Here is a 27,870-nt window from a genome sequence, read left to right as displayed (position 1 = left end):
AAATCCGCCGCGATTATTGAAGACTCTCATCCATCGGCCTCCACCCCATCGCCCTAGGCTTCGCTTCGCTTGTCCAGACTTCCGCGTCGCTAAATCTAACGATCCCGCTTTTTATCGTCCTTGCCGATTGCCAATTATGAACGCCCCCCCGATGCCGCCCGGCTACGGTCGTGGCTTCCCCCAGGGCGCCCAGCGTTCTCCTGCCACGCCTCGTCGCGGACCTCAAGCTCCAGGTTCGTTCAATGTCCCTTGTGTCACTGAAAGGTTCTAGCGCGTATAAAGTCTATGTTCAATCGTGTCTGATTTTTTGTTCTTGTATTCTAGGTGGTGCGATGCCCGTTCCAATGCCCCAGCACGCCATGCCCCCTCAGTACATGGCGCCTCAGCGTAACCTACAGCACCAGAATGATGCCGCTCTTCGTCGCGGTCGCAAGCCTACAGACAAGAATATTCCCGATGGTGTCAAAGATGTTATCGTCGGAGAAGGTGTACAGCAGTATAAAAGTCTACGCGACCTGGAAAAGCGTCTAGATGCGGCTATTGTGCGCAAGAGGTTGGACATTCAAGACTCGATTAGTAAAACAGTAAAGAAATACCGGACGATGCGAATCTGGGTCTCGAATACGGTGGAAGGCCAGCCCTGGCAGACGGGCCAAAATGGCGCTATTCCAGGAACCACCCCTGGTTCTGGCCGCTACAAGGTGCAGATAGAGGGTCGGCTGTTGGATGATGACAGTGATCTTGCGGCCTCAGACAGCGAGGGCGAAGACAATGCACAAGAGAACGGGGATGCAATGGAGGAGGACGGTGCCGATGGCAAAAAGTCAGCTTCTAAGCGGTCGAAGCAACGCTTTTCACAATTCTTCAAAACGATCACCATCGATTTCGACAAGCCCCCCTCAACAAGCTCTGATGAGACGAAGACTATAACTTGGGCAAAGCCCCAATTACCACAGAACACCGCCAACCTACCGCCCAACGCAGACTTTGATAGCATTCAGTTCTCCCGCGCAACGCAGGAAAATTTGAATGTTACTGTCAGCCTTGTCAGGGATGAAACTCCCGAGCGGTATAAGTTGAGCAAGGAGCTGGCTGAGGTGCTTGATGTCGAGGAAGAGACCAGAAGTGGAATTGTTTTGGGTATCTGGGACTATATCCGCGCCATGGGGCTACAGGAAGACGAGGAGAAGCGGCTAGTACGCTGTGATGACCGTCTACGAGCCGTAAGTTTGCGCTCCATATTCTTATATTTTCCTTAATCATCCTGGGCGATTCTAACACCGCCGTATAGATTTTCGGTAGAGACCAGATGTTCTTCCCTCAAATTCCGGAAAGCATTGGCCCTCACACTAGTCCCCTTGACCCCATCAAGCTACCTTACACAATCCGCGTGGATGAAGAATTCCACAAAGACCCCACACCAACTGTCTACGATATTCAAGTCGCAGTCGAAGACCCCCTTCGCTCCAAAATGCTAGCTCTAACTCAAAACCCTCAGTACACTGCTGGTATGCGCCAAATCACTCAGCTGGATGACCAGGTCGCCCTCATCGTCCAAGCCCTCACACATTCACGCGCGAAACATTCATTCTTCACTGCGCTTAGCAAAGACCCTGCCGCATTCGTACGTCGCTGGATCAACTCTCAGCGCAGAGACCTCGAGACGATTCTCGGCGAAGCTACTCGCGGCGGTGGCGAGGACGCCAGTGGACCGGAGTTCCGGCGTGGTGGTTCAGACAGCGTTTGGGACACGGTTGTTGCTCATGAGGCGGTGCGATACATGCTTGCTAAACCGGAGGCTGTTATGGGTCGGTGAACACTTGTCGGTAGAGTCTGAATTTCTGTTTTCTTTCCTTTTTCTTGGCTGTGTGTTAGGTATGTAAGATGGTTGGGACCTTCTGTAGGCGCTTATGTGGTGTTTTGCTGGAGATCATCTTTTTCTAAAGCTGTGAAGGGTCCTTGACTGTACTCATTAATTTAAGAATATTTGCTTTATCAGTTCATGCTGTCTAGTTACTATCCTAAACTCGAGGATCCTGGAACAATTGATAAATTTATATTAATAAGTACCCCATACTCCTGTTTGGCAATGCGTTGAGTATATTGCCTATAGAGGGGCGGTAGCTCCTATGCACAGAGCCATTATGAATCAATATCAAATAACTCTGCGCGCTCGACTTGCTAACTCGGCGGATCAAATGCAGGGTCATACCACACCTACGTCTCTGCTACTTCCTCTACTCTCCGCCTATCTAACGTTGCTTCACCCCACTTTCGGGGTCGAGTTAAGTGAGCTTAAGTCTTCCTGTTTCGTAGATCCGAAAGACCAGCATCAATTCCCGAGGCAGCTGATTGGTTGACATCACCTAGAAATAAGCTTCCTTCTTCCTGTTCCAACTTGGACGCGGCATCAAGAACCGCCTGTTGCGCGAGGTCCTCCATCGAGCTGTTCTCCTTGTTGTGCTCCGTGGGGTTCTTTTGATCCTTGACTGAAGCGTCCTTGGGTGCAGGAGAGGGGCGGAAGCGTTTCATGACGGTCTCAATCATCTTTGAGAACCAGTAGTAATTGAGGCCGTTGAGGATCAAGTTGGAGGTGATATAGGTAGCGACCAGCCAGGTGGGAACTCCACCGGCAGTATAGTTGGAGTACTTGATTATTTCCGCGTTGGCCCTAACGCAAGCCTCGTTGATGCAGAGTGACCCATCGCCGCGGGCTTGGAAAATCTGTGCGGAGATGTTGACAGGGTTGAGCGGAGAGGAAGGACCGGCGGCCCAGGTTTGTCTGACAGCATCGAACATATCCATATAGATGATTGCAGACTGCCAGGTTCCCCAGAAGAGACGACAGAAGAAGAACACAACGAGAAGTGCCATGCCGTTGTACCATTGTAGGGATGAACCGGTCATGTTGAGCTTGTCCAGGAACCAGTGTATATTGAGGAAGGGGCTAGAGAGTTCATAAAGGATAAATGTGGGAGCATAGAAGTTAACAAAAGGTCTCTGTGAAATTGTTTAGTGGCTGTGATTCGCATACTCACGCATGTTTGAGTACTTACGAATCCAAAGCTGAACACCCAGAGCGCAGAAATCGCATGGAAGAGCATGCCAATACCGAACAATTTGACATAGATGGCGCTGACAATCAGGTCATAGATGAAGTATCCCACTGCAAGGGAGCTAATCAAAGCACATGCCCCACTATATCCGATGACTCGCTCCCCAGAAGACATAGACATTCTCTCTTCATCTGTGAATAGCACCCATAGGGCGACAGCACATATGAAAGTGCTTTGGACTAGCGACACAACGTGGACATTCCAGTTAAGCTGCGTACGCTTATTGAGATTGGGGTAGTGACGTGGGAATAGCTTCGCAGAAAGCCATGGCGAGAGGACGTAATGGATAAAGAGGTAAACAATGAAGACAGTGATGACTTCATGACAGTGATCTGCTAGAACAGGCAGGCTGAAACGCAAAGCCCACGGCTCGACAGCCTCCCGCAACCACGCAGGGGGAGGTGGGACTGGGTCTAGCATCCTGGAGTGACCACCGACTTGGTGGTTAGGAAACACCACGCAGATATAGATAGGATGGAAACAGTTGCTCGAAGGAGGGGATGTTGCGGGACAACAGCTCCAATATAAGGCTGACTCGGAGACTCGGACAAGGCGCTAGGAGAAGCAAACTGGGCGGGGCTTGGGCGAGTCTAGAGGCCAGCCATATTGCTGGAAAACGGTGATGCCTGCGAAACGACAAGGGGGATAAGCTGAGGACCTCGCAGGGCTGAACGGGCAATGAATATATTTCGGAATAATTACCTGGAGAGGAAGAGAGCCACCTGCCCAATGTCAGGTATTCAGAGTATCTCACCCACCAGGGAGTGATTGGGAGTGTGAGGCCGAGGAGAACGCCGTCCTTGTGACGGACTCAGGCGGAGCATCTCGATCATAATGATTCAACAAGACGGTGATCGCGTGCCGCCTGATGCCTGATTTACCAGGCTGCAACATTCGTTGGGGAAGCTACGTAGACTCGGCCTCGGCAATTCCATTCACTACTTGGTAACTGGCGTAATCAACAGCGAAGATAATGCTAATAGGATATCATTTATTTACATCTAATCACTAATCGAATAACAACATGTGCATCATAAACCAATCCTGCTCAAACAGCCCGGGGTGGTGGCAACCGGCAAACCAATCATAAAATAAATAATGTGACAAAAGAGAGTACAAAGAAAAGAAAACCAATTGCATCCCAACAAACTTGCAACCCAGGCTGGAGAACCAAAGCTAGTAAAAATTAACCCAACGCCAGGTGCGCAAAGTAAAAGTCAGATTTAAGCTGCACGGGGTTACCAAAGAACTGGTCAGCCCGCTGTGCTCGTGATCTCTGAGCCAAGTCCGCTGTCACTAGGAGGCGCATAAAGCACCATTTTAGATGCCTCTGCATCTAGTTCCTCATATTGCGGATTGTCCTCAGGCTCATCTGCCTTGACATCTTCCTCCGGGGCGTCATTTTCATCTCTCTCCGTCGTTCGGTCCTCTTCACCTTCATCATCCTCATCTATAGCGGACTGCGGACTGGTAGTGACCGTCCCGGTGGTAGTGCTGGTTGTGCTGACCTGCCGATTCGTTGAGACAACACTTCCTGGGCCGTATGACATGCTGTCGGCGTAGCTTCCCGTGTAGCTCGTCCTCCTTTCCGTCCCGGTATCACTCCCATCTTCGCTTCGATTCTCTTCTTCTTCAGGGAAGACTTCAGGGAAGTCATTCTCTTTGTTGGCCACTGAGCTCCTACCACCCCATGAAGACTTGCGGTAAGAGAAGTTGGATTTGACCGACTGGCTCCGCTTGAGATTCGTAAGACCGCTGGGTGTGCCTGACTGCCTGTCCGCTAACCCACGGTTCCCCGTAACGTGACTGAGACTGAGTATTCTCCTTTCCTTATTCGCGGCTGGTGCAGCGCTAGATGTTGTCTGTGACGCCGCCTGAGCTCGCTTTTTCATTGCCAGTCCAATGCTGCTGCCGAGAACGCTGGGAGCACCCTTGGCGGTGCTTGTAGTGCTTGAAACACTGGAATTACGGGCTCGTGTGCCACCGCGTACCTTCTTCATAGATAAACTGTGCGTGCTGCTGGGTCGGTTAAGAAGAACAGTACGAGCATGATCAAGCACACCCTCCAGGATTCGTTTCTCCAAGCTGTCGGCACGCTCTTCCATGACTTGCATCTCTTCGTGACGCAGCTCGAGAGCAGTTTCCAGACCGGACACTTCCTTGTTGAGCTTAGCATTATGGGCAGCAAGTCCGTCTTTCTCGGTTTTGAGTCTTTGAATCATGGCTAGCATAGATTCCTTTTCATCCTTGAGATTGAGGATTTCTGCCTCAATCTGTTCTCGCTGTGCCGTTCTGCGCTCTAGAGCAACGGCGGCCTCTTCAGCCTCCTTGCGCCTGCGTTCAGTGTCCTCCGCCACAAGAGCTGATTGTGCGGTTAGCATCTCGTTCATTTTGCGTGATGTGTCCATAATATCCTTGTGCATCTCGTCAAGCTTCATCATCTGGTGGACGGATTGGTCGGTATTTGTCGCATGGCCAATGAGCGTGTCGAGTTTATCGTGAATTGGACCTTTCGCCGCATGGCCAAGTAGTTCATTCATCTTCGCATAAATTTCACCGTTGGTGCTGGATGTTTTATTTAGGAGCTGATCCAGTTTATCGTGCACTTGATCAGAGGTAACACGCTCAATCAGAACATTGAGCGTATCTTGAACCTGGCTGCCCTTCGAGTGCTCCATAATGTTGTTCAATTTCTCGTGCAGTTCTCTGTCATCGTATTTTTCCGACTCGGGGGGCGGTAAAGCGGGCAGCATTTGAGGAATGGTTGTGGGGAGGACGGATAGATCCATCTTGAGGTCTTGTGCAGTTTCTTTGGCGTGGTCGTAATGTTGACCGACAATAGAAAGGATTTGCTGAATAGATTCCAGAACCTGAGGATGGAACTCGTGTAGCTTGGTCTCAACACGCTCAGTAGCAGCAGCCGCCCGTTCAGCGTCAGACCGCGCCTGCTCTTGCTGTGTTTTGACCTCGTTGTGCATCTCCTCCATCTTGTTGTACGAGACATCGACTTTCTCGAAGAATGTCTTCGCATCGGCGCTCATCCGCTCACATGCCTCATTGACGCTGTCGCCCATGGAGCCGATGACAAGTTTGATATCTTCTGCCAGAGATTTCGTATTTGTCACGGCTTCAAGGTGCTCATTGCCACGCTCGGCGGCTTCTGTGAACTTGCTATCCACCGAATATTGGGCTTCATCATACTTGGCGATGATCTCACTGAGCTTCTCGTCAATTTTATTACCGAGCTCAACGATAATAGCGGCCTTTGTCTCATCATGCTTAACAAGGACAGCAGCATCTCGCTCCTCTTTTTCGAGTTTGGTGGCATCCTGTTCACCGCGTGCACGCTCAAACTCGCGGTTGATGAGCTCAGTGAGCTCATTGACATTCTCAACAGTGGTGAAGCTTTCCGCAGAGGTGGCGAGGCCCTCCAGGAGTTGTTTGAGCTCTGAAAGTCCTTCGTGGCTGCCGTCGAGTTTGCTTTTGAGCTCCTCCCCGAGGCCCTCGACAACAGTCTTAGCCTCTTCGATCCTCTCAGCTAAACCAGCGTGTTCGATCTTTCGTGCTTCGAATCCTTGCCCAGTTAGCTCCTGGTCGGCCTCCAACTTCTCTTTGAACTCGTTCATAAGAGTAGCGATCTCCTGAATTTCGCTCTTCGTGGGGAGGGCTTCGACATCTGGCAGCTTGAGCTCTTCGACTTGAGTTTTGACTTCAAAGATCATAGCCTCGACTGTCTGCAAGTCTGATTTGACCAATTTCTCAGCCTCAGTCTCGATGCTCCTCTGGGCGTCTTCCTCCCCCTCTCCTTCTTTTTCGCCTTCTTTGCTCTTAGATTCATCGAGAGCAAGCCACATGTCCTTCAAGAGTGTTTCCAGGGTACCGATGTCAGCCTTTGTCGGACATTCGGATTCAAGGCGGCCATAAACTTCGGTGACGACATCCTTGGTTTCCTTGACAATCTCTTCGAGGTTTCCTAGTTGTTCAGCACGCGCTATCTCATCAGGCGCGGGGAACACCATCTCGTCGAGCTGAGATTTCGTATTTCGAAGGAGTGTCTCGATGGCGTCGGTGTCCTCCTTCTTAGCGGATGTTTCAGCCGCAGGATTCTCACGAGCGACAATGCCAGCCACAGAGCTCTGAAGTTCGTGCAGTCCTACCAAAACCTCGTCCATATGCTCCCTCTTTAGCATGTCCTCGGGTAAATCCGGAGATCGTGGAGCGGCTTCGATAGCGTCGACCTTGACTTGAATCTGGGAAATAAGAGTTCTGAGTGACTCAATGTCACTTTCCTTGCCGGGTTCATCGGCAAGCGTCAATTCTCGCGAGCCAGTGTTCCCCTCCGACGCTGTCTGGGACTGGCGGAGCGCTTCGACTTCAGCTTTAAGGCCGCCTAGGCCATCCCTTAGCGTGTCAAGGAGCTCTGAGTGGTTGAGCTCGGCTGGTCGCTCGAGAAGTTTTGCAAGGTCTTCTTTAAGAATACCAACGCCATCGTGGAATGCGTCCTTGAGGTCTGTGTTGGGAGCGCTCTCACTACCGATGTCCCTGGTCTGATCCTTCTCCTCGTGGAAAGATTCCAAGGCAGCTTGAACAGCAGCTATAATATCATCCTTATCGCTCTTTTGCTCCGCCGGAACAACGCTACTCATCAGTGTATCACGTAGGGTTGCAAACTCCTGCTGGACTATCTTGGAGATATCTTCATCGTTGCTCGCCTTGCGACTCTCTGAGATCTCACGGATAGCGTTGAGTATTTCGTCTTTGTCGGTACTATCCTTGACTTGGCTCTTCTCCTCGTGGAAAGCCTCGAGAGTCGCTTGGACGGCTGTGATAATCTCGTCCTTGTCAATCGTGTCCTTGACTTCAGCTCTCTCCTCACGAGAAGTTTCTAGAGTGGCATGGATAGCAGCGATAATGTCGTCCTTATCAGGCATATCGGGAATATCCCTGGTGGTCTGACTCTTTTCCGCATGGAATGATTCCATAGTAGCTTGAACAGCGGCGATAATGTCATCCTTTTCACTCTTCTGCTCTGCAGGAACGATACTCATCGTCAAAGACTCACGCAGGCTTTCGAACTCGCGCTGTATCATATTCGAGATACTATCGTCTTTCTCGGGTTTATGGCTTTCAGAGATATCTCGAATAGCATCGAGGATTTCTTCCTTATCCCCCGAAGGATTGCTTCGAAGCAAAGAGCTCAAAGTCTGGCGGAGGTGTTCGAACTCCTTTTCCATGGCGTCGAGGAGCTCAGGCGTGTCCGGGTTGCCCACAGATCTGTTCACAATAGCGTTTTCCGTTATCGTCTTCTCCAAATCTGCCTGGAGTAGGCGGAAGCCTTCCTTGACCGTATCCAGGATCTCGTACTTCCCAGATGCCTCTGACGCAGTCGTGGCATACCCTTCAACGTCCTGGCGCAAAACGGTAATGCTTTCATTGATAGAATTCAGGGCCTGTTCTGTGTCTGCATCTGGTACGGGGGATCGCTGTTTCACTTCCGCCTTGAACTCGTCAAGTCGCTCTTGAAGTCGCTCCATGATTTCTTCGCTTAGACCGTGATTGGCGTTCGCAGTTACCTCGTTGAGACCTGAAGTGATAGCTTCCATCAGATCCTCTTTGTTCAGTTCAATTTCCCTGGGAATTGAGTTTTGACTGTCGAGGCCTTCTGTAATGGCGTTGAGAATTTCATCGCGGGAAATGGTTGGTTCGACTTCTCGAGAAAGGACAGGCTGCTGGGAGGAGAAAGCCTCGTTGATAATGTGGGTGACATCTTCCTTTGTAATTGATGGGTGGTCGTGACCCTTTCCTGAGAGCATATGTGCTCCAATCCCATCAGACACGGCGCTCAGAATCTCATCACGCCCGAGACCCGAGTCGAAAGAATCTCTTGTAAGGGCACTCTGAGATGTCATGGATTCAGTGACTGCGTGTAGTACTTCGTCTCGAATGACAGCCAGCTGTTCATCATCCAAAGAACGAGGCTGAGAATGCTGGAGACACTCTTGAATAGTGTGGACGATTTCGTCTTTTGTAATTGCCGGAGGCTGCTCGAATTGTTGTATTCCAGCCTGAACCGCCGCCAGGACCTGGTCGTACGTAACAGCTTGCTCATGCTGTGGTTGGTAGGCTTTGAGACCCTCCGAGAGACACTCAAGGATCTCATCTCGCTCAAGACCGAAGTTCTGCAGCTCAATTTCCGGTTTATACGTCTCCCAGGCCTCTCGGACTGCTTCGAGGATGTCCTCCTTTTGCATCCGAGCACCTTCCGGCTCATCACGGAGCTGAGCCATGCTAGAATGGTCCAAAGCCTTCTGGACGACCGAGTATATTTCGGCGCCGTCCATAGCAGCTCGTAATTCGTTAAGCGCAGAGGAATGTTGCTTGTTGTCGTTCATAATGGCGCTCAAATGAGAGCGAAGGTCCTGTAGGCTGCCGTCGATGATATGGGCGATTTCGTCGGGCCCGGGCCCTCTGGGTGTGTCCTCAATAGCTCGAGTACGCTCAGCGTCCTCCAACTTGCTGGCTAGGTTTCTACCCATTCCCAGAACTTCTCCACGGAGTTCTCGCACTAGAGCCTTCACCTCATTTGTCATTCCACCCCCTTCAATGACACTGCTTCTGACACGTTTCATTATATCCATCATTTCGTTCGTAGTGGAGCTCTGCCCTTCAGATGTAGAACGGTTGACGACACGTGGGTGGTTTCCGTGCATAACGCCCATGTCGCGTGCAAAGCCCTGCTCCGAGTCGACAGACCGTGCAGAGGTGGCATTCATATCTAGGTCAGGACCTGCGTTTCGCGAGCGCACGAGAGCCTTGGTTCCGGAGTCCTGTTTTACGATATTGAGGATTTCCTCCAGCATTTTCGTCACCGTGTTGTCGACGCTCTTGCTGGAATCATCGGAGGTTGGGCGAGCTTTGAGTTCGTCCACGAGCTCTAAGAGTTTTTCCTGTCCTTCCTTTGTTGCCATCTCTCGCAGAACCTTCTCTAACAGGGCGATACTAGCAGATCCGTCTGTCATAGGGCCAGGAGAAGCGGTAAATTCACGTTCCATAGCCGCAACGAAAGGATTAGGGCTTTGCATTTTCGGGACAGAGTGACTCTTCTTCGAGTTTGGAGAACTATCCGATTCAGCTTGGTTAATACCATTTTCAGAGCCCAGGAGAGCACTGAGATCCAACCTTGTGGCAGTGTCACCGTCCAGGAACTTGGAAGCCAGGTTCGAGGACAAATCACGAAGGCTTTTCCGAATGTCCTCGTCGCGGGCGTTAGTTGCAGCTTTGAGGCTGACTAAATCCGTAGCATTGTCTTTGCTCCGTCGACTCAGCTGCGACATCTCGCGCTGGAGATTGCTGGCGATATCTGTGAGGCTGAGGATTTGGTTCGACAAAAATTCGAAGCTACTGGACTGCGCAGGTTTGGGCTCTGAAGGCGGATCGACATCTTTGGTGTTTACCTGCGCCTCGTTTTCAGGAGGTAATTGCATGTTCTGTAGAGCAAGCATTGTAGCAGAAGGAGGTGTACTTTCGCCAAAGAGCGGCCTAGAAAGGTAGCGGTTAGAGATGAGTAGACTCGAAGGTTCTTCTGAGTTCTCTTGATCTTGCGGACTCTCAGCCTTGAGTGCGCTCTTCTCAAACTGTTTTGGGCTTTGATCAGAAAATGATGCGCGCAGTGGGCGCTCTGGTGACCGGTTCTCCAGGTAGTTCAAGAATTCTGAGCGCGTATCGGTGTTCTGCAGCGACTGCATCCGCTTGTGGAATTGGCCCTTAATGAGGGACTTCTCTGGTGACTTAGGCGTCATAGGGTTGGTAGTGTATGGGCTGGGGGAGTTCTCGCGCATCTTTTCTGTGAAGTTTGCTGCTACCGCCTGGATACCTGGGGAGACATTTGCTTTGGTTACCGGACTCGTCGAGCCAGGGTTCAATGGTAGTGGTGGTGGTGCCCGCTCTGGATCAGAACTGTCCCACCTTTGTTTCAAAGATTTGAAAGTTAGCTTCTTCATCGGAGGCATGAATATGAACAGAGATGGAGAGACAAATCCAGTGGGGCATGTATAGAGACGTACATGGGCACAGTCTGGTGTCTGCTGAGGACCAGCTCCCGATCGCGGGAACCCTCACGGTTATGCGAAGACATAGTGGAACCTGGATGTGATTTGCGCGAATATCAAAAAGGTCGTGACAGCGAGGATTGGGCGAGCCGCGGTACTTGGAATGTCGAGAGGAATGAAGAATGCTTGTCAAGCACAGGGTCGTAAGGGCATATCAAATCGTCAAAACAAAAACACAATAACAAGGCACCCCAGACGAAAATCAAAGGGTATATATGACTGGGGAGAAACAAAAACAGAAAAAACAATCGCAAAGTAAAGCAGGGAGAAAACAAGAGCGCTTGCTGCAAGGAACAATGAGGATGAGAGGGAGGAGGGCAAAGCACAATGCCACAGACGGTACGACCAAGGACCGGGGAGGAAAACGGTTTGAGGTCTAGAGATGAGCTCCTCGTGCGTTAAGTAGGTGTTGACAACAGAGTCAGTGGAGTTGCAGACCGCAAGATGTTGGTAGCTCATGGGGCATCAATCACATCGTCACAGCCTGGCCGGCCCAATCTGCAGCGTCCACATAGAAGCTCCTCCATAGCAACCGCTCAGTTGCGGTTGCCGGGTAAACAAACGGGCGATCGGGTTCGAGCCGACCAGGTTTTTCCGAGTGTCCGCCAGGCAGGCCACTAGCCCGTTTGGGGAAACTATCCCGTTCCAGACTAGCGCCCGCAAGTCGGTAAGGAGGCCAATTAAATCGTAGCACACAAATCACTTGTGCCCTGAACCCTCTCCCGTGCACTTCCCAAGCGAAAAAAAGAACGTCGAGCGCGGAGAACCTCATTCCCTCGATCCGAAGCATATCGACAACCACCCCATCGACCTTGCCGCTTTCACAATGAAGTGTTAGTTGATCACCCCCCCGACTGAACCCTCGTTTTCGATCTCAGCTGATAGGAATGTTGCGACAGTCATGAAAGTGGGCCGTGTGGCCATCATCACCCGTGGCCGTTACGCCGGTAAGAAGGTACGATACGACCCTTCGCATCCCCTTTGTTACAGGAGAGATTGCATTGCGCTGGAGGAGGGCAAAATCCAGAGTCTAGGAGGAATTGGAAGCGAGTTGGGCGAAGGATTTTGAAGCGAATGCGGGACATTTTAGAGAAATGAGGGATTTGGGAATTTTATGACGTTCAGGATGTGCTGACGAAGGCCGCTTTTTGCGATCAACAGGTTGTCATTGTCCAGCCTCAGGACTCTGGCTCCAAGGCTCACCCCTTCTCTTACGCCATCGTCGCCGGTATCGAGCGCTACCCCCTCAAGGTCACCCGCCGCATGGGTAAGAAGACTGTCGAGAAGCGCAGCCGTATCAAGCCCTTCATCAAGGTCGTCAACTACAACCACTTGATGCCCACCCGTTACACTCTCGAGCTTGAGGGTCTCAAGGGTACCGTTTCCGCCGACACCTTCAAGGAAGTTTCCCAGCGCGAGGACGCCAAGAAGACCATCAAGAAGGCTCTCGAGGACCGATACACCAGCGGCAAGAACCGGTGGTTCTTCACTCCTCTGCGTACGTTTTGTTCCATGCCGATACGAGATAGTCAAATGTTGGGATTATGCTGACGGTTTAACAGGTTTCTAAACGGGTAATCTGGGGCGTTATGTCGTTTGAGCGCGCAAGGTTCTAGATGAGGCAATGGGAAAAGAAAACATCGAGTACGTTCGGTTCATGAGCATGGAATCCACAGGAATTATACCATAGCTGGAGGAAGAATTGGGAATGTATCGATGTACAAGTCAACGACTTGAGCATTTATGTGCAGGATGCCACCAAGATCCGGCGTCCGTCTCGAAATGAAATGGAAAATATGAACAATTTCTTCTTCTAATCTGCGCCAACTATCAATTCTCCGCCGCCAACCAATACTCATATACAGCCGCGAACACCTGGCTAAACTGATAGAACGTATGTCGTCAGTTTCAACCCTCTGCGCCATGTCCCATAGCTCTCATTCGGCCCCAAAACATCTCAAGTTGCCACTCTGGACACGGGAAGTCCACCCCCAACCAGTATCTGCAGCGGTTCCTGTGAATGCCCAGCCTTAAACCACATGTAGCCCTTCTTCCCCACTCATCCGAATCCTCAGCTTCAACACCTAAGGACGCTCACGCTCAGGGTTTTCCCTCAACATCAGGCTCAAACGCATACCCCTATCCATTCATGAGATAACCCCATAGACAGCTTTACATAATAGACGACTTACTCACCGTCTCACGACCAACAAACGCTCCGCGCGAGATACTTTAGAAGTTTATGTAAGTTTTACAACTCCCTTACTAAGAAATCGCAGTCATGATGGAATGTAATCATCGGCGGATGGAGTACTCGAGGGGATCCACAGTTGTTTTCGCATACCACGACAAGGATTGGGACTGTCATGACAGCCGAAGATGGGTGACATGGTGGCTGACATCGTGATTAGATTACCAAATGCCCGTACCGGAGAAATAAGTGGTAATGTGTTATGGGGTTCCATTGTTCCTTACAATAATATCTCGGGATACTCTCGTACGTGCTGGGGATTGTGGTAAAGAACATGGGAATGGCACCGTCGCAGCCGTGTATGAGTTTGGCACAGGGATGGTTATCAGGAGGGATACCTATCCCATATGTCGAAGGCCGCCAGACCCTTAGTCTACTTTGTCGGTTAGTTATAGCACGGCGTGCACTTGGCTTTTGCAACTTTCACTAATTGTACACCTATGCTCTGGAATTTTGCGTTGTATGAAGGTTCGTACACACCGAGGAATTCACGGCGGGAATATCTTTGCATGTAAGATGTCTGTCCATCTCTCGTTAACTAACGAGCTTCCTCCAGTGTTCTTGGGTTTCCTACCTATATCAAGTTATGGATATGGATGATTGGTACGAGACGTCCAGAGAGAAACACCTGAATGTAGATATAGTTACAGGATTTCTTGCTGACAGATTAACAGACTCATGGAATCCAGCCTTGTATTCAGGGAATCGACTATCTATCAATAAGGCGCCCACCTCTTAATCTAAACTGCGAGAATTCCTTCGCCAGAAGCCCCGTTACAATGCCAGGGATCTCAATATCAGATATAAAGAACCTCCGAGTGCTTTAGTGATGTAACAAGAAACTTCATTTTTTTTATCGTCACTATAACATTGACAGTTCCATAGGATGCTCCGGGTTCAGAACGTTACGTGAGAACCCTGACGGTCTAAATGCCCTGGACAAGGGGCCGACATGATCGATATCGTTCAAAGGTCGAAAACGCCATCGGGCCCCAGGAAAATACTGAGAATCTTGATCTTTATGGAAATAAATTGCACCAGGCTACTAAGAAAAAGACGCAGAGTCACTTCGTGAATATTCAAAGATAAAGTTCATAAAGTCCTATAACTCAAGGATCTCCCCAGTTCCTGAGATATAACCAACTTTACCCATTTCAGGCTATTCGCCTTACGTAGGCGGATACTCTTTTAACTCCATATCAGGCTGCTAGCTCTATATATTGCAATAATGAAAAGGTAATACGGGAGAGGGGCTTTTCTGTCGTGGTTTAACAATGCATGCGAGAACACCAACTCACCTCCCCCTCACCTCCCCGCGCTCTTGATCTTGTTATCACTTGGAAATTCGAGATGCCTCTCATTGTCTACTCAGAATATTATAACTTTCCACCAATTACTACGGTGTGCCTGGAAGCTCGCCCCTCCTCTCGGGGGAACATCACCACGAAATCCCGAGCATCCCCACCTCACGCTCTGCTCTGTCTCTCAGTTTCTCACCTCCGTGACCACTTTATTTCCTCTCATACTCCCATCAGGCTGTTACCAGATACCTAATATACCCATCATGTCCCTCCCCCAGCTGCTGACCGGCAAAGTGGCCGCCATCACCGGCGGTCTCTCAGGAATCGGCCGCGTACTCCACCCCCTCAACCCCGCAAAAACGACCAGAAATACTGATAACTATCAACGTATAGGCAATTGCACTGGAATACCTCCGGCACGGCGCATACGTCGCCGTAAACCACCTCGGCGGCACAGGCGATGAGCCCCTTGTGGCGGCACTAAAGAAAGACGTCGCAAACCTCCTCACATCCACCAAGCAAGAAACCTCAGGAGACCGATTCATCATCGTATCCGGCGACATCTCCAAACCCGAAACTGGCACCGAGTTTATCCAGAAGACAGTGCAGGCATTCGGGAGACTCGATGTCTTTGTTAGCAATGCTGGTGTTTGTCGGTTTGAGGAGTTTCTTGAGTATGGATATATACATATACCCCTTCTATATTTTCTCCCTAGTAATGGCTACAAACTAACTTGTTGGGAAAGCGTCACACCAACCCTCCTCAACCACACCATAACAACCAACCTCACAGGCGCTTTCTATGCCGTGCAAGCCGCCGCACGCCAAATGGCCTACTCACAATCACCCCCCGGCGGCTCTATAATCGGCATCTCGTCAATCTCCGCATTAGTCGGGGGCGGGCAACAAACGCACTACACGCCCACGAAGGCCGGCGTGCTCTCTCTCATGCAGTCAACGGCCGTTGCGCTGGGGAAGTACGGCATCCGGTGTAATGCGCTGCTGCCTGGGACCATCCGGACGCAGCTGAATGACGAGGATATGAGTGATCCAGTGAAGAGGGAGTACATGGAGGGAAGAATTCCGTTGGGGAGATTGGGCCAGCCGCCGGATCTGGCAGGGCCGGCAGTGTTTTTGGCTTGTGAGGGGTTGAGTGGTTATGTGGTGAGTTTCCCTTTCCAATTCCATTTCGCTGTCTAGTTTAAGATAGGAGTGCTAATTATTGTGTAGACTGGAGCGCAGATTTTAGTTGATGGGGGATTGTTTGTGAATCTTCAGTGATTTGCATCATCTGATTCTTGTGTATGCTAATGCTCAATAAACCTTGAAGCCCGTGTTAAGTGTACATAAAATACATCGAGTAACCAAGCGTTGTTCACCTGGCCTCTTGTCAAAAATATCAAACCGCCAACTCCGGATCCGGGAATCAACCTCGCCAACGCCTTGCTTCAACCTCAGTCACAATCAAGACTACCCATTCATAGTAGACAAGAACGAATCCAGGTTGTACTCTTCCTGGTACTGCCGGTCGTCCCAAAGCTCGCCTAGGTCGTCGAGCCAGCCCTTCTTACCCTTCTCCTTCAGCTCGCCGTCGATGTCAACCATGTCGACTTCTTTACCGCCGGTCTCCGTCGGTTTCTCCGCATTATCTGCCGTTTCGCCAAGATTAAATAGGTCCAATAGCTGGTCTGTGTCCATCGTATTCAAACCCGCGTTCTGCTGATTGACTACTGTGGATGCCACGTCGATCTTGAATCGTTGCAGACTGGGAGGTTTAGTTAGTATGCGGCATGTAAAAACAGAGAAAAGTGGGGGGTGGCGGCCTTACTTTAAGATCTTCTCCTCTAGAGTTCCTCGCGTGATCAACCGGTAGACATTGACCACCTTCTTCTGTCCGATACGGTGTGCTCGGTCCATAGCTTGAATATCCTTCTGCGGGTTCCAGTCGTGCTCCACGAAGATAACCGTGTCTGCACCTGTAAGGTTTAGGCCAAGCCCACCAACGCTGGTAGTCAATAGCAGAACATCATAACTAGGGTCGGTGTTGAACCGATTCACAATATCCTGGCGTTTGGTGGCTTCAACACCACCATCGAGACGGAGGAACTGTACCGACGGAAGGAGTTTCCGGAGAACTTCGCTTTGGACTATATCCAACATTTCCTTCATCTGACAGAAGACCAGAGCTCGATGCGGGCTTACGTAGCTAGCGCCCGTCGCCAAATCGCCTTCGCTCGGTGGGTCGACACCAATTCCGCAGTCCAAGAGTAGATCGCGAAGAGCATTGAGTTTAGGCGCGTGCGACACATCACGAATATAGGAGTTCTTCTTCTGCAAATATTGCTGCACCTCGTTATACTGCTTGTGACCATCCTTGACAACAAGAGCAGGCGAGTTGCAGAGACGGCGCATGTACTGTAGGGCTTGGAAGATATGCTCCTTGTCAGACTTTTCTGAGCTGCCCATCTTGTCCTGCAGAGCTTTCTGCTCTTTCTTTGTAAAGTCCTCAAAAAGCTTCTTCTGCAGCTCACTCGGGTCGCAATAGTAGTTCTGGATAATCTTCGGTGGCAGATCATTCAACACCTCTTCCTTCAGACGGCGAAGGAGGAACGGAAGCACCTGTTTATGTAGCGCCTCGATTGCCAAAGCACCCGCCTCCTGCTCCTTTGATGATTTGCTAAAGCGGCTGGTGGCAATTGGTTTGGCAAACCGGTCCAAGAATACCTTCTCGGTACCAAGGAAGCCCGGCATCAGGAAGTCAAACAAGGACCACAACTCCAACACATTGTTCTGGATCGGCGTTCCGGACAAAATCAAACGGTGGTTGCTATGGATGCGTTTGACTGTGATCGTGACCTTGGCCTTGGGGTTCTTGATGAGATGGCCTTCGTCTAAAACACAGTAATTCCAGCTAATCGCTCTGAGGACCTCGTTGTCATTGCGGCAGATATCGTAAGATGTCACAACGATATCTGCGTCGGCAAGGGAACCCTGCAACTTAGACCGCTCCGCGGGTGGGCCAACGTAGGCAACGCAACTTAGGAATGGCGCATATTGCTTCACCTCCTGTTGCCAGTGACCAGAAAGCGATGGAGGGCATACAATCAGCGACGGGACCTTGCGAACCTCTAGCGCTTGAGTTTTAGCAAACTCTTCAGCCCGCATATGATGATCACTCGCAACAATGCAAATAGTCTGGAGCGTCTTTCCAAGACCCATGTCATCGCAAAGAATGCCATGGAGGTTGTAGCGATTGAGGAAGGCAAGCCAATTGACACCATCCTGCTGGTAAGGACGTAGCTCCGCTTTGATCGCAACTGGAAGTTGAAACTCTTCAACCTTTCGCGAATCGAGCATTTGAGACATGAATTTTCTTTCTCGATCACGTCCTTGGAGAAGTTCTTGCGACAAGCCAGGAGGATCTGGAATCCCAGCTTCCAATGGCACGAGCTTGACCAAGGTTGCAAACGAAGTTGTGGAAAGAAGTCTCACGTCGTCGTCCGAGTCACTCATCCTTCCAAGAACGGGCACAACAAGGAATATAACGTAGGGTAGAATATCGTCTTCCATGACATGGATGAGATGATAAATACACTCGACCGCTCCCTGGCGATGATGGACATCCAAAGTATTGTTAATTGTTGGAAGCACTTTCTCCACAAGCATCGTCATACCATCCACGGTGACAACGCTGCATATAGTGGCAAAGCACTTGGCAGCCGCGTACCGGATGACAGACAGTCGGCATTGAAGAGCCTTGACAACAAACGGCATAAGATTGACAACCCACGGATACAAACCTGGGTCGAACTTGGGAAGCAGCGCTCTCAACGTGGACAATCCGTCTACAACCTCCTGGCCCAGGTCGTTGCCTTCGTCGACAATATCTGCGGGAAGGTCACCGGAGAGCGCTTCCTTAAGAGGTCGCTCGACCAAGAGTGCAAGGTTCGGAACCTTTTCTGTAAGTTCCGCACCGAATTTGGTGGCCAGTTTTTCAAGGGCGTCTTTAGCACCGCGGCGCATTATTCTTGCTTCTTTAGCCTCCCTTTCGAACTTGGCGGCATCCAGATGTTCCCGTCGGTCCTCCTCTTTCCGAAGTGACAAAATAGATTCCTCCAAATTTGCGTTGTGGTGAAATTCAGGCGTCTCGGACGTATCGACACAACAGTATTTGACCAAATTACCGATAACCTTGTCAACTGGGCCTCTCTTGGCTGCAGCGGTGTAGTGTTCTACCAAAGCTGCAACAGCGGTCGCAGAGCGTTCTTGAAGCTCAGCACTCTCTTCCTTTTTGATGCTATCCATCATTCCCTTGATGAGGTGACCAGGTTTCTTGGGGATTTCATGGAAACTGACCAACGCTCCCGCTGCGGCAGCTTTAATTCGCATGTCTCTGATCTCTCTGACATCCTTCGCCTGGCCAACTGCCGTTTCTGCTGTAGCCCTGGTCTCATTGAGAACCTTAAGAGCAGTAATGCGTTGCGCAGGCGCCAGCCCCTTCTTCAGCCTGTCAAAATCTGGCCCGATCACCTTCTCAGCATCGGCTAAGGAGAATGCATTTGGGCCAGCGTCTGGGTCTCCCTGTACAACAACGGCAAGGACCGGCAGTTTTGAAGGAGGAACATGGGCATTCTCCCGGAAAGCGTTGAGTAACGAATGACATTGAGCGCGCGCGACACTTAGGTAGCACGAAATATCGCTATACCAAAGAGGGCGCTCACCTTCAACGATGGGCTGAATTTGCTTGCAGAGGGCGGAACCATACTTGCTATCGGATCCAGAAAGCTTGGCATACTCCTCTACTATCATGGCTGATGAAAGTTGGGATGAAGATGCAGGATGGCTGAGGCCTCCCACGATGGTGTCCCAGAAGCTCTCAAGCCCATTTTTGTCCCAAAACGAGAGCAACTCTCCAAGAGCTCTAGCGGCATAAATCTTTGAACGCAACATTGTATCGGCGCCAACCATATCAATGTCACCCTTAAGCATGTGTGCATCCACATCGTGCGTCGAATTGGAAGGAGGGGGTTCTTTCTTCTCGGCTTTGCGACCTCGTTTCTTGGGTGCATCTGCTGCGCCTGGAATGGTGGCTGGGGGTGAATGCTTTGTGGGAGCCGAAGGAGCCACCGAGAAGGGTACACCGGATGGTTTGATGAAAAGCGATGAATTCATTGGAATGGGGTAGAGGGGGACACCAAAGGGTGCCATGCTCAACGTGATCAATGGTTGGATATGGGTGGAAAAGTCAGGATCCGATTTGAATACTCCTCGGGAATCCAGAGACTTGAGCACCTCTGACCAAACTTCGAGAGAGAGTTCTAGGACACCCTCGTTCCGCTCCACTAATAGGTTCTGAAAAATGAGGCGTAGTCCTTTTCCATCTACCCAGTCATTGGAGCCCTCGCCCTCCAACTGTAAGAAGGTTGTAAGAGCTCGGAGAACGGCAGACCGCACACTCGTAATTGTATGGCGTAGGAATGGATACAGACGAGGAACAAGGTTTCCGAATGACGATTCCGAATCCACTGCTGCGTTTTCTTTCATGGCGTTGAGGACGGGCTGGAAAGTGCAGAGTTTCGCCAAGAGGTCCATAACCGAGCCTGTACTGGCGCTCAGGTCATCTTGGAGGTTTGAAAGGCAGTCCCACACTATACTCATGAGTGGTCCCAGGGTGGATTGCTTGGAGTTGACAAGTTCTTCCGCTATTGGCACAAGAGTGGCAGCACTTACAGCACGGACGTCATCATCGTAATTGCGCAGTCCCTGCATGACGGCTTCCAAAACGCCATCCATCAGCTCGGAGTCCTTGACCATAAGATCCTTTCGAACTGCCACCAAATATCTTAGGCCGATCATTCCCCCATGACAGACCTCCCAAATTGGACGGTCCAGGGCCAAATCGGTTTGCATGATAAGCCGGTAGAGGCATCTGTATACGGCAACAACAGACCGTGGCGGCAGATGATACAAGAGGGCACCCAACGTCTGGCCCACTGTTTCCCGGATAGGAGCAACAACATTGTCGGAAATGTAATCACCGAAGCGATCCAGCATCAAAACACACAGCAGACGGCAGGCGAGATCATCCAGCCACCTTCGGTTCAGTGCGTTGTTTTCTGATCTAGTTTTCCCATGCACGCGTCCCGCTCCGGCACCCTGGATGCGAAAGACTTCTCGGAGAGCCATTGCCGCACCGTGTCGAACCTCCCAGTTTGGATCGAACATGTCCACCATGAGAAACTCACACATACGTTCGTACGGCCACGCGACATCATCAGTATCCTCCACGAGTTCAGGCTGAATTATGGACTTTTCAGGAAGCACTGCTCCCTTAAACTCAGTCACAACTTTAGAATCATCATCATCGCCTGTTGGTCTATCAAGGGAGAAATAGTCTGGTTTGCTGTCGCCATTCTGGCCTTCGCCGTTCTCCGCTTTTACTGGGTGAGGAGTGCTGATTGCAGGAGTGGTGACTGAAGGAGTAGTGACATTTTCCGATGGGCGTCGGGCGGATAGGTCGACCACCCGCACTTTGTTCGCACCCAATTTCGCGTGTTGTTTGCTTTTCCGTTTTAGCTGATTCAGCTGCCTTCTGCTTAGCCCAGACTCCTCGCCATTCGCGGGTTCACTAGGAGAGGGTAACGCAGGAGCGCCGGAGCTGAGGTGGTTGCTTTCCTTCGATAAAAGAAAACTTGGGGCATTCTCCTTCGAAGCTTGAGTGGGCTTTTGTAGCAAGTCCTCGTCGAGAAAGTCCTCCTCGACGTATTCTCCCGCAAGACCCAATCGTCCTGTCAATGTCTTCTTGTGGTGTTGCAGTCGAGCGGCAGGGTCCATAGAAGCTAGTAAATATTCCTGGTCTTTCCCACCGCTGCCCAGCAGCCGCCGCCCGTGCTTCAAAATGGAGACCAGATCCAAAGTTTCAAGGTGGAGTAGCTCATCAAGAACGAGAGTTTGTTCTTCTTCAGACTTGACTTTTACAATGCTTTCGCTGTCTTCTTCATCCTTCTTGATCTCCTCACCATCGTCCTGATTAGGGTCGAAAGTGTTTGCATTAGTGACAATGAGGCCCATTGCCTTGGCGGCAGCGGTTCGTGTATCCCATGATTTTGATTTGAGATAGGGAAGAATACGCCCAAGAAGATTGAATAGCTCATCTGGATGTTGTTTTTGCACATCTGCCAGCTGCTGAGCGGCTGTGTTACGAATGAGAGGAGAGCTGCCTGTCTCGAGTAACCTGGGTTTCCGATCTAGTTAGCGATCATCACAAGGTTAGTGGTAAAGTTGAACTCACGTGACAAGGCGATCTAGTCTAGAGTAGCTGGTTAGTCTTGTTCTGTTATTAAAGTGCCGGATGGAGTACTCACCTGGATGTCATGGCGGTCGTGATATCAAAGATGATAAATTAATGAAAGTAGGTAGCTGTAGGAGGAGGGGTATTAAATAAACGTAGAGGCTCAATGAGGATCAAAGAGAAGACTGGAGTTCCCGCGACGCGCCTCAAGAGATAAAGAGGTTGTACCGCTCAGTATTGGTAAAATACAAGCAGTACCGGAGGCGCAGGGATGAGGCAACGGGAACGTAGAAGAAGTCCAGTAACAACAATTACCTGCACGTCGCAGCCATCGAGGGCAGTGGAGATGGAAAGAAGGTGTTGTAGATAGTTGTAGATAGTCACCGGGAAGTTCTCAGTGATCCAGAGAGAAGGGGAGTTGGAAGTGTTGTGAGGCACGAAGGGCCGAGCACCAGCACATCGATCTGGAGTATACCAAAAATTACACTGAAAGGATGTGTAAAATAAATTACCCGGAGGTATACGGAGGGCAAACGAAGAAAAAACGCAGACAACGTAAAGGAAGAAACAAATAAATAGTGTACCTGGGAAAAAAAGAAAATAATAAATCCACCTGATACTGAATATCGATTTAGGTGGTGAGTCAAGCTCAAAGAAATGGGTTGTGTTGCTGAGTAAGACGGGCGGCAGGTGAGGTCCAAGTAAACAGCAGCACGGCTTCAGCGGCGTCAGGATGGTTTTGGTCTGCGGTCGGTCGAGGTCACGCAGCCTGTTTATATCATTGGGGACATCTTTGGCTGGGCGCGCCTACCCATGCTTGGGCCTGTTACGCTAGACTATTCCAGGAATGGTCCGCCCCACCTATGAGAAAGGTTTTCTTGTGATCACGTGAAATGATGAATCCCCGCCAAGGGCCAGATGGCCTCAAGATTAAGTAAGACGAATTGCGAAGTAACTAACATCTCTTTGGAGTTTGGACACAGGTTCGAGGGACATGGGTAACTGCTCCCTTGTACTCTTAGCTTCATTTCTAGCTTCACCCAGCCCGTGCTCCCCAAACCGCATTGACAGGAACAGCCGTCCACATTTGTCTACAGTGACGTTCATGAGTCGACCTGCGAACTTACATAGCTGAGAACTCTAACATCAGCCTCTATCAGAACTGACTCCTAGTAAACTAGCTATCAAAGCATTTTATTTCCTGTATCAAGACTACTTGCACAATTCTCAGGAACCCAATCCAAGGCGTCTTGTAGCTGCCGATAGAAGGGTTTTCGGGAGTATCTTTAAAATAAGAGGGTTCCGGTTTCTATACAGTAGCAGGTAAGGCCATACATAACCTTTGAAAAATAAAAAAGACAAATAAACGCGCTCAATGTATCGTTCTCCATGGGTCCGGTGGTTTCAGCATTCCTTTGGCCTCGCTCACGGTTTGTTCATTCGTTCGGCCACTCTGCCGGAAGTTTGCCGTTTTGCTTGCTGAGAGCCTCGCCCAAGCTCAAACGTGTGCGTCCTTCCTTCACTTATTTCTGCATATTTTCTCACCGATTTAACAACCCCAAACTCCGAACCTGTTCTGCCTGTGCTTCAGCCTCACGGGGGTGTGCGGCTTCTGCCTTCCGGTAGGCGGCCTGCATTTTCATCGTCCGGAGAGCCTATCATCTTGTTAGGCATGGAACTTGTGAATAAACTAACTGTAGTGGGTGTCTCGAAACACTCGGCTTGAGGGGCATCGCCTTCTCGTTTAGGTGGAGGGCTGATGGACGCGTACCTCTTTCTTGTGGTGCAGGCACTCATGGTAATCATCTAGCGCTGGCAGGCACTTTCTTTTGCCACTTTCACCCTCTCCAGCATTGACAACGTAGCAACCGAGGACTTCTTGCCAGAAGTTGTAGCAGCGGGAGGGACCTGCGTAGGGAGATGAGTGTTAGCCGGGAGCTCCATTTCTCGTAGCTTAACAGCCGCAAAATCCAACCACCACAGCCAATTGGGCAGGTCTAATCGCCCGCGGGACTGAAAAATGATTCAACGTACCGCCATTGAGACCGAAACCGGACGCCATTGTGTGTTTGGAGGGGGGAGAGAGCGGGGAATCGTAGTGAGGGAGCGGATGCGCGGATGCGATGAGGTTCTGCGCATTTAGTCACTTTCCGGGCCCGGCAGCCGCCCATGTGGCACGTGCACCCCCGTTACCATCACCAACACGCTGGCTGCCACGAATACCTCACCTTCATCGCCGAAGCTCTCAACTGCAATGCCATGGCTGACTCCACGCGGCTGTCCGGGGCGCATGCCATTCTCCTAGCTGCACATCTCTGCGCCACGGGAAACCCCTCCTCTCTCCCGCAATTACGATCTCGATTTCCGACTATTTTGACGATTGAACGGCTGTTGCGCATCGTTCTAACATTCCTACCTGAAAGCACGGAGCCCAGAACCTATGTATCAGTGATTCAGACCCTAGTGAGCGAATCAGTCTGTCGCTCAGATAGTCACGATGTCGACCCATCACCGGTCCAAGAACTCTCCGAAGAGGCTGCGAGGAAACGTGTACGGAAGATTCGCTTGTTACCACTGAAGTATCCTGGGGACGGGGATAGTCAAGATTCAGCTGACTTACTGACCCTTTTTCTAATTCACCGAGCCCACCGGATTGATTCGGAAACGTCTCTTCAACCGCTCGTCCTCGATCTTCTCCTTCCATTCTACCAACAATCGCCAGCCATACAAACATGGCTCGTCTCTTGTCTACTGCCGCTTCTCCGACTGAATTACGAATACTACCCCCACCAAGACATATCATGCTCCGTGGAAACACTGGAATCATTAGACGATCAGACGGCGACAAATATCCTTCTTTCGATGGCGGGAACACGGAAGAATGACACAGACCTTATCCAGAACCTGCGTGGTCTGGTTGGGCCTTGGATGTATGGTAGCAACCGGCCCAGGAGACAACGATCCAGGCAACTGGCGCGTCGAAATTCGATCCCTCTCTCACAGACAAATGTCCATGATCTTGAAACATCCGCATGGGAATACGTGAACGAGTGGCTGCTGTCACGCAGTTTGGTGGACGTGGAAGCGGTATCCAACGCATTTGTTAATTGGGACGGACCTGAAGACGTAGACTTTGGGGGCTATGTTGGCGAATATGAGAGATTACCAAGCGATCAGCTGGAGCAGCTGCGTTATCGATATGCACAAACAGGACTCGCTGTTATCTACCAAAATTCTGAAGCTTCTCTGGAAGGATCCATCCGTGTTTTGGAACGGGTTGGGAGCCTCTTGGGCCTGGAGGGTTCCTCTTTCACAGCATCCAGTTGCTCAGATCTTCCCACCGTGGAGTTTGATGCTAGCCCAATCCAGTCGGCATCGAGAGCAACGTTGTTTCAGAATGCTCTCCTTATCCCTACAAATCCGCTAACGTGTCCCTCGCCGTCGTCGATTTCGTTCCTCAGTGGCCTTCTACTGTCGCTGCGCACCCTGGAAGAGCTAGGGCATTCCGTTCCATGTAGGACAGCGACCAATATCTGCCTACACAGTAACGAAGACATGCAGCTCTATGAACTGCGCAGTGTGATGGCATCTATTGCACAAGGGAAATCTGGACAAGATTGGAGAGCAGTTCGTAAAAAGCTATTATGGCTGCGGGATTGGAAATCAGAGGCGGGGAAGCCATCCGACAATGATTCTAGCTGCCACGGCCTCTTTTATAGGGTCCCACCGGAGGTCCTGGAAGCAGAGATCTTAAAGGTTTTGCTTGAGGTCAGAGGTACAACCCCGATATCCCCTTACTTATTCCGAACGTAGAGCTAACAGACCACAGAGTACGATCTAGCTGTCGAAATCTACACCAGGTTTAGGTCTGCGTTGTCCGCGGCACAAGTGGAAGAGGCGGTCAAGGAATCTGTGTTCGCTGCATACGACAACGCCAGCAATGGTAATAGAACACGGGGTAAAATGCAACGGGCATACGAAATGTAAGTTGCTGTTATATGCCGATTAAACCTCTCAGTAACTAATGGGCCTATAGCCTTCAAGCATTCCAACCACACTTTCCAGATTCTACATCCTTGAGACAAGCCCAAGCCCTAATTTCTGCAACACATGCTCTATCATTTTACTCCTTAACGCTCCAGCATGGCGTCCCGTTCCAGCCCGTCAGCATTCGCGTCCATCAGGATCCGCTCGCTTTGATTGAAAAGATACTTGATCAAAACCCCAGAAGCTACGCAAAACTGGACGACCTCCTCAGCATCGGTCGAAATCTAGTCTTAGCCGGCTTTTCCTCACGTCCCGTTGACGATACCGACTCACATTCACACTACTCACGCCGGCCAGTCCTCTCCCGAGAAGATTCCCTCGTCACTGCTGAACGGCGTATCATGTCGCTCGCCATCTCGTCTGCCCTTTCCTCGAACGACTTTGGTACCGCCTACTCCTACATCCTTACCCGTCTTACACCCCAAACCTCTCCCGCATCCACTATCAAAACTCCCTCCACCATAAAAGACGACATCACCTGGCGTGCCGTCTACAACGCTGGTCGCTACCGCCCAACACCATCCCCATCAGCCACTCCTCCAACCCTCCACGCCCAAATTACCAACATATCCCAACGCATGGAACTCCTCTCTCTCTCCCTCATCCTAGCTCCAAGCCCGGAACCCCTCCCAGAAATTCTCGGCACCTGGCGTCGAGCCGACGAGGAACTCTCCCTCCTCCGCGCCCGCGAATCAGAAGAAGAAGACGCTTGGGACACAAAAGGCGACAACACCAGCACAGCTCCGTCTTTCCTCCCCGGTGGTTTCAACCAAACAGACACAGAGCAAGATGCCTTCGAAACAAAACAGCAGCATGCCCGTCGCGCAGCGCGGGCCGCACACCATAACCGCCTCGACTCCGACGAAGCACCCATGGGGCTCTTCGAAGTCGCGCGCGGCGCCGCAAGGGCATTGCATAAGAACGTTAATTCCTCGTTTCCACTTAGCGGGACGCTCAGTCCCTCGGCTGCTGTGTCTGCTTCTGCTTCATCTTCTATGTCGTTCGTTGATGGCGATATCGAGGGTGATGATGCGAATGGTCTCGATGACGGTGAAGCCGGGCGAGTGAGGAAACGAGATGTTGTGAGTAATATGGTCACCGGGGGGTTGGCGAGTGGGATTGGCTGGGTTTTGGGTGCGCAGCCAGTTAATATGAATAATACGCAGTAGGCAATTGTACTCTTAGTTCTCTTCCCCCCCCCCCTTTTGCTTCTTCCCTCTGTTGGTCTAGAGTTGAGGTTATTATCATTTTATTATTGGCACACGAAGAGATAGCGAGAGATGAAGTTATGATATCATTTTGTTCTACGGATCTATTTATCTGGTATATTCATTCTCAGGGCTCTTTACTTGAGAGCAAATATCAAATCATCAAAGATACAGAAGTTATATTCCTTCTCAAATAACAGTTCAGTGCTTGTACATCCTAAATCATATTCAATGTACTCTCTTTCCACTCTCTGTAAGCACCAGATAATTCCATCAACTTATATGCAGATGCCTGTATATATTTGCTCAAGCGGGACATAGTCGTCGACGGCCGGGGCAGAGTTGCTTGTATCCATCCAGGAAACGTGAACCAAAAGATAAAGACAAAACCACGCCGTCCCCGAACACAAGGACTGGAGAAAAAAACACCACAAGACTGAACCAGGTCAGGCAACGATAGAACTAAGACGGTTGCTGAAGGGGTAATGACGGCTGGATGGGAGAAACCGAGACTGGAAAGGTCGGAGGCAACGCTGATGCGAGAGGTG

General features: G+C 50.6%; 8 protein-coding genes across 8 annotated transcripts; 4 read left to right on the top strand and 4 right to left on the bottom strand.

The window, feature by feature from the left end:
* Window positions 1–136: 136 nt before the first annotated feature.
* On the top strand, window positions 137–1,816 carry SNF12 (SWIB/MDM2 domain-containing protein; the record flags this gene model as incomplete). Its single annotated transcript, XM_041693712.1, has 3 exons — window positions 137–233; window positions 325–1,223; window positions 1,292–1,816. 3 exons carry the CDS (start codon window positions 137–139, stop codon window positions 1,814–1,816), a joined length of 1,521 nt encoding a protein of 506 aa, XP_041559615.1.
* A 479-nt stretch (window positions 1,817–2,295) lies between these two features.
* APUU_60468S (TLC domain-containing protein) lies at window positions 2,296–3,536 on the bottom strand (the record flags this gene model as incomplete). The annotated part of the gene is made up of 2 exons (XM_041693711.1): window positions 2,296–3,000; window positions 3,057–3,536. 2 exons carry the CDS (start codon window positions 3,534–3,536, stop codon window positions 2,296–2,298), a joined length of 1,185 nt encoding a protein of 394 aa, XP_041559614.1.
* Window positions 3,537–4,369: 833 nt separating this feature from the next.
* On the bottom strand, window positions 4,370–11,250 carry APUU_60467S (uncharacterized protein; the record flags this gene model as incomplete). Its single annotated transcript, XM_041693710.1, has 3 exons — window positions 4,370–10,235; window positions 10,296–11,081; window positions 11,180–11,250. 3 exons carry the CDS (start codon window positions 11,248–11,250, stop codon window positions 4,370–4,372), a joined length of 6,723 nt encoding a protein of 2,240 aa, XP_041559613.1.
* Window positions 11,251–12,050: 800 nt separating this feature from the next.
* Window positions 12,051–12,794, top strand: APUU_60466A (60S ribosomal protein eL27; the record flags this gene model as incomplete). The annotated part of the gene is made up of 4 exons (XM_041693709.1): window positions 12,051–12,057; window positions 12,124–12,179; window positions 12,386–12,722; window positions 12,787–12,794. The coding sequence occupies 4 exons, from the start codon at window positions 12,051–12,053 to the stop codon at window positions 12,792–12,794; spliced, it is 408 nt and encodes a 135-aa protein (XP_041559612.1).
* A 2,245-nt stretch (window positions 12,795–15,039) lies between these two features.
* On the top strand, window positions 15,040–16,057 carry DHG2 (SDR family NAD(P)-dependent oxidoreductase; the record flags this gene model as incomplete). Its single annotated transcript, XM_041693708.1, has 4 exons — window positions 15,040–15,108; window positions 15,170–15,450; window positions 15,523–15,940; window positions 16,007–16,057. The coding sequence occupies 4 exons, from the start codon at window positions 15,040–15,042 to the stop codon at window positions 16,055–16,057; spliced, it is 819 nt and encodes a 272-aa protein (XP_041559611.1).
* A 189-nt stretch (window positions 16,058–16,246) lies between these two features.
* Window positions 16,247–22,151, bottom strand: MOT1 (DNA-binding ATPase; the record flags this gene model as incomplete). The annotated part of the gene is made up of 4 exons (XM_041693707.1): window positions 16,247–16,541; window positions 16,605–22,010; window positions 22,068–22,085; window positions 22,141–22,151. The coding sequence occupies 4 exons, from the start codon at window positions 22,149–22,151 to the stop codon at window positions 16,247–16,249; spliced, it is 5,730 nt and encodes a 1,909-aa protein (XP_041559610.1).
* A 1,457-nt stretch (window positions 22,152–23,608) lies between these two features.
* On the bottom strand, window positions 23,609–24,129 carry APUU_60463S (uncharacterized protein; the record flags this gene model as incomplete). The annotated part of the gene is made up of 3 exons (XM_041693706.1): window positions 23,609–23,722; window positions 23,839–23,975; window positions 24,102–24,129. The coding sequence occupies 3 exons, from the start codon at window positions 24,127–24,129 to the stop codon at window positions 23,609–23,611; spliced, it is 279 nt and encodes a 92-aa protein (XP_041559609.1).
* Window positions 24,130–24,236: 107 nt separating this feature from the next.
* APUU_60462A (secretory pathway Sec39 family protein) lies at window positions 24,237–27,283 on the top strand (the record flags this gene model as incomplete). The annotated part of the gene is made up of 3 exons (XM_041693705.1): window positions 24,237–25,842; window positions 25,897–26,050; window positions 26,104–27,283. 3 exons carry the CDS (start codon window positions 24,237–24,239, stop codon window positions 27,281–27,283), a joined length of 2,940 nt encoding a protein of 979 aa, XP_041559608.1.
* Between the last annotated feature and the right edge of the window lie 587 nt (window positions 27,284–27,870).

The sequence above is a fragment of the Aspergillus puulaauensis genome, chromosome 6, assembly GCF_016861865.1.
Source record: "Aspergillus puulaauensis MK2 DNA, chromosome 6, nearly complete sequence".
Lineage (NCBI taxonomy): Eukaryota > Fungi > Ascomycota > Eurotiomycetes > Eurotiales > Aspergillaceae > Aspergillus > Aspergillus puulaauensis.
This window is presented reverse-complemented; position numbering and strand designations above follow the sequence as displayed.